Source organism: Tachypleus tridentatus, chromosome 7 (assembly GCF_004210375.1).
Source record: "Tachypleus tridentatus isolate NWPU-2018 chromosome 7, ASM421037v1, whole genome shotgun sequence".
In the NCBI taxonomy this organism is placed as follows: Eukaryota; Metazoa; Arthropoda; class Merostomata; order Xiphosura; family Limulidae; genus Tachypleus; species Tachypleus tridentatus.
In genome coordinates this window covers 133621163-133635372 of record NC_134831.1, presented here as the reverse complement: position 1 = coordinate 133635372, position 14210 = coordinate 133621163, and the positions used below count along the sequence as shown (strand labels likewise).

The window sequence follows — 14210 nt, the reverse complement described above, 5'->3', positions numbered from 1 at the left end:
TAAGTGGCATAACCAATTTTAGGCTATGTCATTTCTCATTTAAACATTTCTTTTGTTTTGCCAGAGGGAGGTTTGATGTTAGGTGAAAAGTAAGTGGCTTAATGACTAGAATGTGTTTTGAAATTTTAGGATATGATTTTAGCAGTATAAATCTCAAGTTAGGCTAGGGCAGATGGTGGATGATTTTGTAAAACTGAATGCCTCACTCTTAGAAAGGAAGATGGAAACAAACTGATGCATAAACTTTACAGAAATCAGTACAAACAATTGGCTGGAAGTGGCACTTGTATATAGGAATGTGACAATTCTTGTAAGCCTCTTGTTAAATTTTGGTTATAAAAGTTAATATGCATTATTAAACAGTTTTTTTTTCATTACTTGGGAATTAAAAAAAAGTTACTCATGCAATTATACTTTATGTACCATTGTTCACTTATAGTTTATCATCATTCCAGTGATCATATGTGCAAGATCAGACAGTGAATCAAAGGATTCATAATCTGTGATCTGTTGCTGCAAAAATGCACTCAATATCTCAGGACTGCACATTGCTATACAAGTAATGGTCATACTATACTGTTAAATTAGACAAGAGTATCTTAAGTGTTGATGGTGTTTACTATTGACTAGCTCCATTGACTGATTTAAGATGGCACTGTGTTATGAGAGTCTTTCTTCCTACAAAGTGTTTACTTCAATTTCATGCAACAAGGACATTTGGATTGGCTGTTAGAATAAATGAGTTGATTAATAAGCTAGTAAGTTTATTAAACATGTTTTTCAGTTACCTACATTCATTTGTTTAGTTTCATGAATATTGAATTTGTATTTTAACTGAAAAATATAGAGAAGCTTGCATGTAAGTGGAGTTGTATTATTTTCATCTACCATGACCTTAATCCTGTCATCAAACATGAGTTACATACTCTGGGACTGAGTGGGTTATAATAGTGATGGTGTCTACTGTTGACTAGTTGCATTTGCCATCTTCCTAGTCTATCTGTACTAAGTGAGGGATGGCTGTGTACAGATACCTCTTGTGTAACTCTGTATGAAATTTTGAAACAAAGAACAAAATGGATTTTACTAGGGTTTAAGTCAGAAAGTGTATCCTAAATATAGACATATAACATTATATTGGCATAGTTGAAACTATATCTTAAGCTGTTATTTTAGGGATGGTAAAGAAACTTAATAAATTATGCCTCAGTTGTTAAACATTAATTTAGAATTTAACAACACTACAACATTGACATAAAACACAACATAAGTTGAACAGCCTTAGTTTATTTTCTAAATGATAAAATATATGTGCAGAACAATGTTAATATACTTTGTAATTTTTAGGATGTAGTAATATTCTACTCATAAAGAATTAAATTAAAAGTATTTGGCATTTCATTGTTGTAGAATCTCCTTTGATGCTAGCGACGACCTTGCATCAGCCAGCTGCTGTTCTGATGGAACTTGTGAATGGTGGTGCCCATTTAGATTACAGAATGAAAGATGGAAGGACTGCACTTCATCGTGCAGTGGAGAAAAACAATTTTGAAGCCATAAAGGTTGCAGTAACATTAACTTTGACTGTTAAGTTTGACTTACTGATGTGGTGATGTCTGTAATAAAAATATCTTTTTTTTTTAACCAACTTAGCTTTTATTAAATGGCAAGTGGTTTTTTGTAGATTATCTTATAAAATTGCAATTAAAGTTTTATGTAAAAATTATCAAAAATATGAGAGAAAGTTTATCTTAATTATAATATATTATTTTATTTTTTATTTGAAACATTTAATAAAACTCAGTTATACACAATTGCAGCATGGAACATACTACCCATCACATATATTTTATTATGATCATTGTAGTTGAAATGTATCAGATTCTCTCATTTAATTTAGGTCCATAATAAGAAACGGAATAAATTGATGCTTTATTGAGTGAAATTTGTTGTAACTTGATTTATCCATCTCTACATTCTTTCATTACAAAATCTTATTTGAGGTCCTGTAGTTTTAGAGCCAATTATAACATTTAGTTTTGTAGTTTCCTAAATACCGTATCAACCTTAAAAATTCATACTAGTTAATAAAATATAGTGAAGCTAAAAATTACATATTTGTCTAAGTTCCGTTCAATCAGTGATAGAGAAAAAATATAACTCTTATTTATATGTGTTGTTATTTCTTGTTAGTTCAGGAAAATATCAGAATTTTGAAGCATTTTGTTAGTTTCTTGTTGAGTATAAACTTTAAATTACAAAACGATATCAAGTATTTTGGAAATATAGTGTGTAAGTAGGAAACTTGAAAGAACTACAGGATAAGAAAAAGTATCTTTAATGTACATTTAAAACCAAATTAATGAAAAATGTTTTATAATGACTTGCTAATATTAAGTTTATAAAAATATTTTGAATGGGAAGTTATTTTTGTTTTTACAAATGCATCAAGTTTTAAACATCTAACTTTCAAGTGATGTTTAAACTACGTATAGGTACTTGTTAATAATATCCAATGTGTTATTTGCATTCAAACTAGTGTAATTGAGAATTTATGTTCTAAAAATTAAGATCTAGTTCAAGATATTGAAACTGAATAAATATAATATTCCATAATTGTAGAGTCTGCTTGACCTGAGAGCATCACCAAACTACAAAGATAACAGAGGTTTAACACCACTCTACTACAGTGTCTCTTATGGCCGTGATCCAAAACTAACGGAATGTTTGTTACATGATCATGCCATCTTTGGAATGGCTGATCATCAAGGATGGCAAGAAGTTCATCAGGTCTGTATCTGTATGAATTAGAACTCCATTAATTAATATTCAGAGATTATAAATTGTTCTGTTTTGTTTAACATGAAAGATTAAAAATCATAACATTTCTTTGTTTTGATGAATCACTTAACCATTGTGAATATCCTTTAATTTTTTAGAAGTATTATTATATATTTAATATATGTACTTATATATAATATAGAGAATACTTAAGTCTTATAATCTATCTTAATTAATGTTATTTATAAGTATTTATTCCACAAGTAAATTATCACATTTAAAAATATAAATAGATTTTATAAACATATGTTTTATACATAAACGTGGAATAGGTATGCTAGCTATACTCCTTCCACAGCTCAGGAACTGAATATATTGTCATTCAGCTGCATCAGGTAATGTCTTTTTTTTTAAATTTCATTACAGATTTTTCTTTTTTCGATGCTAGTTCTGGACAAATTATATTAACATTGACTTATATTTGATCAAGAAAACTGGCCCAAGTGTGTCTTTCCCTAAAATATTCCTGGTATGCATACAAAATTTAATCAATAACTTATTAACTGTCTGCCATGTTTATTATAAGTGGAAAAGACAATAGTGGAAATTCTGTTACAGGACTAATTAGATGTCATGGGTGACAAGTGACCTTATGTGGATCTTATAAATGGAATATATTCCTGAGCAGGTCTGTTTGTTGGCTATATATTTACTCCTATGACCATTTAATGAAAGTTGCTTTGTGCTCATGTCTGTTTACTATTCACAGAGAAGCTGATGTCAATGGTCAGAGGGAGTATGAAGTATATTTTGTTGTTCTCTAGGTTATTTTACATGCTTTTATCCAAACATTTTTCATAACCCTAAAAATACTCGTTTTACACATTTTTAAAACTAAAATCTAGATTCAAATTCATATTGTCTACTTATGGAGTTTTCTAGTAAATGGTATTGTTTTTATATTGAATTGGGTTTTGCTTGTTTTTTACAAGCAGTAAGACATTTTTATAAAGCAAACTGCATTATTTTACTTTTCAGGCTTGCAAACATGGTTTAGTTCAGCATTTAGAACATCTTTTGTTTTATGGAGCAGATATAAACTCTCGTAATGCTAGTGGTAACACTCCTCTTCACGTGTGTGCAGTGAATGACCAAGAAAGTTGTGCCAGGGTTTTGCTTTTTCGAGGTGCCAATAAGAATGCACTAAACTATGCTAACCAGAGTGCCTACCAGGTGGCAGTAATAGCTGGAAACCATCACATGGCTGAAGTAATACAAAACCATAGGGCTGAAGATGTAGGTAAGTGTTACACAATAATCTCACTTATAAATATGTACATATAATGAACTTTTTTTAGATACTTACTCGTATTTTTCAGAAAATCAAATGCTCGAGTAGTGTTTTTATAGTATAATGAAAGCTTGCTCTAAAATGATACATTCAAAGGTATGACTGATACTTAGTGCATCTTTAACTGCTTAATTTGCATTATGTTTACTTTCTTATTTATTAATTGAATTATGTTTCTGAAAATGTTAATCAATCAGATTTGTATAATATGCATAATGTTATGTAATATGATAACAAAGCAGTCAATTTTTGGGTTATGGTGCAGTTTTTGTTCATTTTGGTGTATCTTTATCAATTGTAAAAAAAAAAAAAACAGTTTTAAAATTCTGAAGGAGTTGTATTTATTACAAGTTTATTTACTAAAATGGATTGCTGGAAGGCAGAGTAACAAATCTGTACAAGAATAAAAAATTACGTTTATCATTAAGAACTCAGTGCAAGTTTATTAGTTAGAGTTTTTGTGTTTCTTTACATATTTTTTATTGAAACATTCCATTGAAAATGACTTTCATTCAGAGTTAACTCTTCAAATGAGCATTAGAACATAGATCTACTTTACAAATGTTTTAAAATAAGGCTTTTTTGTGATAGAATTAAAGGATTAATTTCTTTTCCTCAAACTTGTACATCCAGTAATTAGTTTTTTTATTTTCAGTGATTGCTATTAATTTTTCTCTGAAAATAATTTAATTTTATTTTGTTGTTTACGTAAAACATGTTGTAAATGAATCTTAGCAAACTCAGGTTTCTATGCTCACAGACCGACAGGTAAGTAAGTTATAGTATATTCTTTATATATTGTTTATACCATTGACAATGTTTGCTTAAAATGTTTAATATTTATTTTTTATTATGTTAGCTATAGTTATTATCATGTTGATTTTACTTTTGATTTAAGCAGGTGGCCTACTTCCATCCAAAGTTGTGAGGTATAATTCTTTCATTTTGTGTTAATTACTGTTTTTTATAACTTGTATTCCTTTTCCTGTGTTCTTTAGTTGAGTTGTCTTCAATGTTTTCTTATGAATGATGACAACTTGCAACCTGTTGATTTAACTATCATCAATATTATAGTCAGACAGGATGACACTGCATGGGACTGAGGTCTTTGTCCCTGTAATTATAGTTTATTACTTTTACTTAAAAGAAAAATCATTATTTTAATTAGCTCAGTTATTTATAGTTTATGATGAACAATTCTTTAATGTTCTCCCTTTGATTGTGGTGAGGAAATCTTCTAAACAAGGTTCTGTATGCACAGTTTACCTTCTCTGGGATCCACACATCCACTCATATATTTGTTATGCATGGTGACCTATGAAGGGAGGAGAGGATTCTGGTGGTTCAGTGGTGCATAGATCACTACACACATCACTTTGGCATTTCAGTACTGTATAATGGAGATCCTGGTGGCTCCCTGAAGGTAAATTGGTTAATCACGTGTGTCAAGGACCAACTAATCACCATTAATGGACATTTTCAGTGAGTGTTACAGACATCTGATATTGGTGTTTGAGTTATGACATGTGGGATGTCAACTTGTAAGACTCCACAGTGGGTGGAATCAGTAGCCATTTAATTTATATTTTCCCCTATGAATAAAAAAATCTCTAAAGCTTCTCAGATTGATTCTATGAAGTGACAAGGAACAGATGACTTTTACTATGTCACCATGTTCTCCAGTTCCTTTACCTTGTTTTCTGATTTTATATGGGTTGTAGAAACTTCTCTTTTAAAAGTATTCCCATCTGTAAGCAAAAACCCTTTGAAGGGCTTGTTGGATCTTCAAAATCAGTAAGGAATGTAAAACATGGTGACCTCACAGCCAAAGCATCATGACCTTATACTAGGGAAATCCTTTTGAGATTGAAGGTTACTGGGGGAATTCCCATTAAGGTCTCCCTTATAATGGAGAAGGACTTTTTCCACAACTTCAAGTCAAAGATTCCTTGCTGGTATCTCCAGTTAAAGAGTATCAACCATTATGTGAATTTACTAGATATATGACTAAATTTTTAAGATTTCAAATATTGGGTCTGGTCTGTGATCTAGAAAATTTTCCTTTCTGTAATTATGAAACCTCTCCTTGGACTACTTAAAGGTGGCTCATGGACTACCATTTTGGGTACCTGTGCTTTAGATTATGAGTCTTAAAAGAGATAAAGAGCAAGAGTTACAGAAAAGAAAAATTCTTAACATCATTTCTTGTCATGAGGTACAGAGGATGGTGACAACCTCTCAGAAACGGAGTTATGCAGCTGCACCTCATTCTACTGCTACATTGGATATGTAAACAGATCTCTCTCTTCCCAAACAGTCACTTTCAAATAATGAGAAAGCTCTTTTATCCTTTGTGAATAAGCACGTGGATAAATGTATATCAACCCTCATCTCTATCCCTACAAGTAGCACCAATAAGACTATGTAACACAAACTTTGTTTCTGGATAATATGTACTATTTCTTAATTGCTTATGTTGTAAAAGTAAAGAAAATGGCCATTATTTCCTTCAAATTTTGCTTTTGTGACCTGGATAATGAAATTTAGAAATTTATCTATTTTCTATGTAAAAACAGGCAAATTTGCACATTTTCATTTACATAAGGTTTGAATAAAACAACATACAAATCAATATTTACATGTATTTATATTAAGGTTATACAAAAATGTTTAGAAGTGAGTAGTTTTCTGAGATTTGCAACTGTAATGTAAATCACTTTAACATTTCACCCCCAAAAACAGTCTCCCATCATGTTTTCATTATACACTTCCAGGTCACAAAAGCAAAGTTTGAAGAGAAAAATAGGTCTTTTCCATTTACTTTAGGCATAAGCAATTGGGAAATAACACTTTCTGCCCAGGAACAAAAAAAAAGTAAAAATTTTGTTATATATATATATATAATCAATTAAGACAAGCTATATTGGCCCCAGTGAGTAAGAAAATGACCTTGTTTTGCCTTAGTTCATATACATCCTTTTATTTTGATGGGAATATACCATGGGAGTAAAAGGTAGTAGTCATAAATCCAAGCAAGGGTGCTCCCCACCGAGATACCCTGAACACCCTAGTTGAAAATAGCCACAGCAGTACATGAAAGTGTTGAGATTTTTTAGCTAATTTAGAAAATATTGTAGTGATATTTTCTTACTATTCTGTGTATATCTCTTTACAATAGATATTTCTTAAAACTGGTGATACTATAACCATTTGGCAATTTTCATTACACAGAAAGAATAAGCACGTTACCTCTCTGGAGGTACCACTCAGTACATATATGGAGGCCATCACTATCCATATCTCTATTGGTTGTCTCATGACACTATGCTGTTTTACCAACCTCCAAGAGAGGAAGTCAATCAAAATAGCTTTGAAGATCTTATTGATTAGGTACCATCTCTCTTCACTGCACCATTTTTAGAGAATTAGATGGACACAAACCACTCACAGTTGGTGTAGATATTGATGTGAATGATCAGTTCTTGGAGTGTTTGCTTTTGGATCACAACCTTTCTGTCTTCAGTACTGGAATATATATAGTTAATGGTTGTGTGAAGATAATAACCGATCATGTCATCCTGGCAGTTTTCTTTACTGTCCCTAAATTTCAACACATTTTCCATGGTATCCTCTTCTGTAGCAGATACTTGACTACCAAGAGCAAGAAGGGCTCAGAAATAATGCTGGAATATCGTCATCAGATATTCCACTTTTACAACTATACAGCTTTTTAGAAGCCAATATATGTGACCAGCAGATTAAGTGTTAAAGCCAGAAAGTCTTAATTAAATTCACTTCCAACATTTCTTCTACCAACGGTTTCAAGATTGATTGGAACAAGGCTCAAAAGGTGATTAGGAAGTATCCATCCTTTCAATTTTGGAACCAAGTGGTTAAGAAATAATTCATTTATTGTGTTGTGTCAACACCCTCAGTGTATGTTTAAATGGTAGTTCCTCTGTCTTCTAAATTATCAATGCATGAGCTGAATGAACTCCATATTTAGCAAGATTGTTTTTATGATTATAGTCAACCATTAAATGTGATATAAATTAAACCTGCTTTATATCAGTCTGGCAAAACATCAGTCAGATAGGATGAGATTAATTACAAAATGCTGCACCATTTCTCTCTCTCTTTCTCCAAATGTGGTAAGAGGTTCAAGATTCCTTCTAATTAATACTTGTCGTTTTAGCTAGCTGTCTTTAAAATTCTGGAGAGAATGGTTATTGTTTGACTTCTTAGGTTCCTTGAACCACACAGAATTTGTTTTATCACAGTGTAGCTTCTACAGACAGTAATCTACCATGGCTACTTGATTTGACTAGAATTGTCAATTGTGGAAGTCTTTCCCAAGAGAAAGCATCTTGTTTTGAACTTTTCTTTTATCTTCAAAAGGCTTGTAAAACTACATGGAGGTTCAAAATGTTACAGGACCTACACTGCTATGGGTTACATGGTCATTTGCTCATTTTGATCCATAATGTTTTTGGTAGAGAGGTCATTCATGGTCAACAGTTTCTGGTTTTTTGTACAAATGTTTGGAGTGCCTGAAGGTTGTATTATGAGTGTCACATATTATAGCATTAACTTCAGTGTCCTCACTGAAAAGCTTCCTTCTGCAGTTGTTTAACTACATTTTCCTGTCAGTCAGTGACTATGAGATTCATTGAGCAGCAGTTCCAAACTGCCCTTAATTAATTGTAAGAGAACCACTACAAATAGTTTCAAATTTTTGTCAACTAAAACCATTTATATGAATTCCTGCTGTGAACAGATATTGCAATTATGCCCTAAGCTACATTGAGGAGATCTAAAAATTCCTGCAGTAGTTAAGAAGAAACTTCTCAGGACAATAAGCTTATCTTTATTCCACACATAAACTAGCTTAAAGTCAAGTGTACAAGAGCAACTGAACATTCTTCACATTCACTTTCTCTATCATGTCTTGATCAGCAGATATGTGTCCTATGCTAGTAGATTATCATACCCTTATTTAATCTAAAATAGACTGTGGTCTGCACAATAGTCAAGAGAGCCCCTACATTGAAGATGTTGAACACCATGCATCATCAGGGCTTTCTTCACTTCTCCATTTCAGAGTATGTACACAGTGTTCCATATGTTTCTAATTCAATTTTACACAGAGTTCCATAAACCTCGATTTCATTTGAGGTACATTTGCAATTCTCTTTGCAGTATGCTGTAAAGCTTCAATCATACCATAACGTTTTGCCTAATACTTTTGTCTTAATCCCTTAGTGGGTTTTGTCTTTTGCAGACAGGTAGTCTGCTATTACTATTTTGAACTCCATATCCAAGTAAAGTTAATAAAGTTTGGTGTGACATTGAATGATATTGCTGAATCTCATAATCAGCTCATTTCACCTGTGGTTTGTTAATGAACCCCACTGAAATTTTTCTTTGAGTCCTTGAAGAAGTTGGTACTTTCAAATAGAAATACTGACTTGCCTTTAATAATACATTTCAAGTCATCCTTTAATTTCTGTTTTTTTTTATATATAGCTGAAAATCAGATGATTTTGTGGGCTCTTCTATGGTTTGCTTTCACTCTGTAGTTCCTTACAAGATCTTTTTTACAGGTGGTTTATTCAATGATGAGTTAGTTGTTTGCAATCTCTCTTGCAATGGATCATGCAGAACTTAAACAGTATATTAATTGTACAATCAGTATTGAACTCTTCAAAGGACCTTGTATTGTTTAATGTTGGTTTTTATCTAGTTATCTTTGATATTGAGAAATGAATAACCAATTTCTTACTTTTACCTATCTCTATCCAATTTCTCTGTATTCCTGTATGTGTCACAACCAAAGGAAAAGAACTTGCTATCACAACAACCTTGGCCTCCACTGGCAACGTCATGCCTTTCAAACGTGTCATCTAGCTTATAGCTTCATGCTCGTCAGTAGTCAAGATAGGATGAGCAACAAACTTTAATGTATGAATCAAAATATATGTGACTGGCCATCTAGTTTTTTCAGTAATTGGAGTTGGAAAGTTGTCCTTGCAAGTCATAGGATTGGTCACAATTTCGTTACTCATTAGTTCAACTTGTAAAGGAATAACCTACCAATGTATGAGCAGTGTGTCACATAAATCACAAATGCCCACATATTACTTTTATGCCATCATCAGTTTCAACGTGTTTTATCTGTGGTAACCCTTTCACATTGAACAGTGTCACTAGCAATAATAACTACAAAAAAGACTAACCTAACAACCATTTGTTGGGCAATGATAGCTCTATGGTTTTGTGTAAAACAACAACAACCTGAAATAAAGACTTTTAACCACTTTGTTAATTGAACCAAAGTTTTTAGTATCTTATGCTTTGCCAGTTTTACTATAAACTTTAAACCATAGACAGATTATTTACAGAAGAACTGAAACTTGTTCGACTGTGGTAGCCAAAGGCTTTGTAAATTCTGAATTATTTTGATGTAGAATCTCTAATGTTTAAGGCTGCCTAACTAGCTTGGTTTGATAACAGCTTTTATACTAGGAGTTTTGTAAGCTATAGTCTCATCTGATTATTAAAAGCTGTCTATTTGTCGTTCCACTGGTTTATGCCGAACCTGTTGTGGACATGCAATGTATAATGGACAAAGTACGTTGTGGAATCAGATAACAATCTCAGCCATTCAGTGAGAATGGTTTTATCTGTGCTCTGTTGTACTAATCACCATTTCTGTGTTTAACATCAAAGTTATTTTGGCCTCACTTTTCTACCAAAACTTACTTTATTAATATGACTTTAGGTTAAGATGCTTATTATTTTCCAACTTATTAGTGTGCTCCAGTAGTCATTGCACATTTTTAACATTCAGGTTTGGTTTAAGAGTTCTTTCACGTTCTTAATTGACAAGAATGTTTATCATACTGTCATTTGAAACTATTTATTATAATACTTAGAAATGCCTGTTCAGATTTATCTAACGGAAATATTACTATATTGTCATTCTTAATTAACATAGAATGATAACCAGATTTATGCTGTCCGTAATAAAGCTGGGTAGTACATGACTGTTTAATAATGCCTTTGAGCTTTGGTGTAATACTGTCTTCATAATTTGTGATGGAATTATGTTTAGCATGGCAATGTTTCATGACCTACTGTCTTTCATATTTCCCACTGCAGTTCCATACCGAGAGACTCCACAGTATAATCTTCGGAGGCGAGCCAGTGTTGCCATGGTAACAGTTTTGAATCGCACTGACAGTGACCCACACTTTGAACTAGTTCTTGGTGGCAAACCACCCTCTCCTTGCCCTTCCTACCGGTCTTTGCCCCCTTTCTCCTCTGTTTCAACAATTTCCGAGGCATCGACTGGTTCTTCTTCCACCTGCACACAACCAAGTGGTGAAGATAGTGAAGATACAACATCAGCTAGTGTAATAACAGGTATGATGCTGAAAATGTAATTTATCATTGAAGTTCTCTTGTTTATAAATTGCACTAGAATAATTTTACTCTTCATGAAATTCATGGCTACAAATCAAACAATTAACTGAACATCTTACAAACATGTTAACACTCCCCACTATCTATCACTTGGTATTTTCTTCAAATTCTTACAAGTTTTTGTTTATCTTCAGAAAGAAGTATCACTAGTGATTCTTCAGGTGTTTGCACAAGTAACAGTGGAGCAAGTGAATCAATTACTGAACTCTTTCCTCCTGGCACTACCTGTGTGTGTATGGAAGATTACTACCCTTGTAGTCCTTCTCACCTTCAGTTGACACGAGGAGATATACTGGATAGTAAGCTTGTGAAATTCCCATAATTACATTTTTGTTATAATGTGCACATCTATATTGGTTTATTATAATTTGAAAATAGGTACAAAATAATTAATTCATTACAGGTGTGGCTTTCAACATTCCAATTTTTGTTTTTAATTTAACTTTGTATTAATATGTATTTTGTCATTATTGGCTTTCAATTCATTTTTCTGTTACAATTTCTAATTCCAGATTGATTATGTGAAATACTAATTTTCTTTAGTTGTTGGTGTCTCTGACTGTGGACTTCTTGAAGGCAGGCTAAGAAATGGAGTAGAAGGTTTATTTCCATCTTCATGTGTGCAGGAAATAAAGCTAAGACAAATTGAAGACCTGCCACCAATTGGCCAACCTCGAGTTGAAGGACGTAGAGAAATGAATACACGAAAGAATAATACCATTCCAAGAAGGTGGAAAGTGTAAGATACTAAATACGTTTATTTTAAAACTAAATGACCTGGCAAATGTTAAAAGTTTGTTTATTGGTGTTTAAATTACATAGAGAAAAGAGGGGTCAGAAAAAATAAAAATTGTCTTCTCGACTGCACTTAATACATTGACTTCAGGATCATTTCTATAAGCTTAACCCAAGATTCTTAACTGTAGGATTAGTGCTCTACTACATGAATGTCAGGATTTTATAGAGCCAGATTTTTTCACAGTATGTGTTGGTGATAAATTTCAGTGATGAATGGACAGCACACAAGTAACTTGTTTTAAAATAATATATTCACAAGTGAAATGTATGTACAAGAATTCCTTATGCTATTAGTTATCACTGATGTATCTAGAGCTTTAAACAATTGTCTTCCTATCATCAAAATCCACACAGGTGAGTTGAATTGCTTTAGAACAAGCTTTGACAGAACAAATGATTTCTCTTCTTATCTGTTATCACAATATAATCAGTGATAAATTCACTTTAGAGATTGATGCAATGAGTAAACTGGCAATCACACATCCTATTTTCACTTTTTTTTCTGACTTACTTTAACTTCTCTTTACATTCTCTATCTGCATGCATTTATAACACGACAGAAAAATCTAAAATTATTCATATACTGAGAAAAACCTAGAAGCTTTGAGTAAGATAATGACATCAACAATATTACATATGCTTAGTACAACAATCAAACTGCATATACAACATACAACTCATATTGTGTTACATAAGGAAGCTTGTCATAACTATCACTTTTTAAAATAATTAACTTTAACATTCTTGTTATGAAAACTAAATGATAATTAAATGTTAAATTCCTAAATAAACTAAATATTAACTCTTCAACTAATCAGTCTTATATTCAACAATGAACTACCAATACATTAAGGATGTCTCATTTTAACTCCAACATTGTTACCTTATTTAACACAGAATTTCTCCCTCATCAAGAGGCGCCTCAATGGCAGGAAATAGTTGTAGAAAATCCAAGATTTGTCTGATTTGAATGAAACTTACATAACACATGATAATTAAAATTTACAGTTTTGAAATCGGAAACAAATTGGTAAAATTTCTGACTGGCTACATCATCAACAGCAATTCCATAGTTGATGATAGTACATTTTGTTGTGTAGTCAATGGGTCAAATATATATGTAACTTCTTCTTCTTAACCCATCATTGCATCTGATGTTCAACCAATAAAACCAGAGCCTATCAGAGCTACAGCAGGTCTTGCTGACTGTGAGTGGAACTTTGTAATTCTTCCATGTGTTATCATTGTTTACCACCTTTCCCTTGATTACCTGCATGTGCAAGGTTTCAAGGTTATCAGCTTGTAATATGTGTAACTGCTACAGATGCAATCACTTTTGGTTAAATCCATCTTATCAAGTCCAATGATACTATGGTAGTACTCAAAAATAGGTTTGTTGCTATCAAATTTGTAGTAAAGTACCCCCTGCCAGCTCAACAGATCAAGAACAAGGTCTCCAACCTCAAACAGACAATCATAAATGATCACATAATTTGATTTGACAATAAAAAAAAAGATAATAAATTTGTGTGAGTGACTGATTCTGGTAAAATGGTGCACCAATTCTGAAACTTTTTGTGTCTGTGACTGTTTGTGTTTCTTGACCAAATTATGTTAACATCATGTGAATTGCAGTCAGGATACAGCAGGTTATGGATTTTTTAATGGTGTATCCAACACCTCCAAGAAAAAATTACACAAATTTCTTGTTCCTTTCCCTGCCACCCCACATTACTTCACCTCTGGTTGAGGGAGAGATACTGTGTTAATGTTGTAAAATACATCTTATATAAAA

At 32.3% G+C, this 14210-nt stretch overlaps 1 protein-coding gene across 1 annotated transcript in view; it reads left to right on the top strand.

Moving 5' to 3' along the window:
* Nucleotides 1–14210, top strand: part of LOC143256640 (uncharacterized) — an 89548-nt gene that overhangs the window by 63538 nt on the left and 11800 nt on the right. The window contains exons 7-12 of the mRNA XM_076514115.1: nt 1411–1562; nt 2623–2790; nt 3820–4081; nt 11294–11557; nt 11752–11916; nt 12161–12356. Of these exons, the coding sequence (XP_076370230.1) occupies nt 1411–1562; nt 2623–2790; nt 3820–4081; nt 11294–11557; nt 11752–11916; nt 12161–12356 (1207 nt within the window). The remainder of the gene's footprint in view (nt 1–1410; nt 1563–2622; nt 2791–3819; nt 4082–11293; nt 11558–11751; nt 11917–12160; nt 12357–14210) is intronic.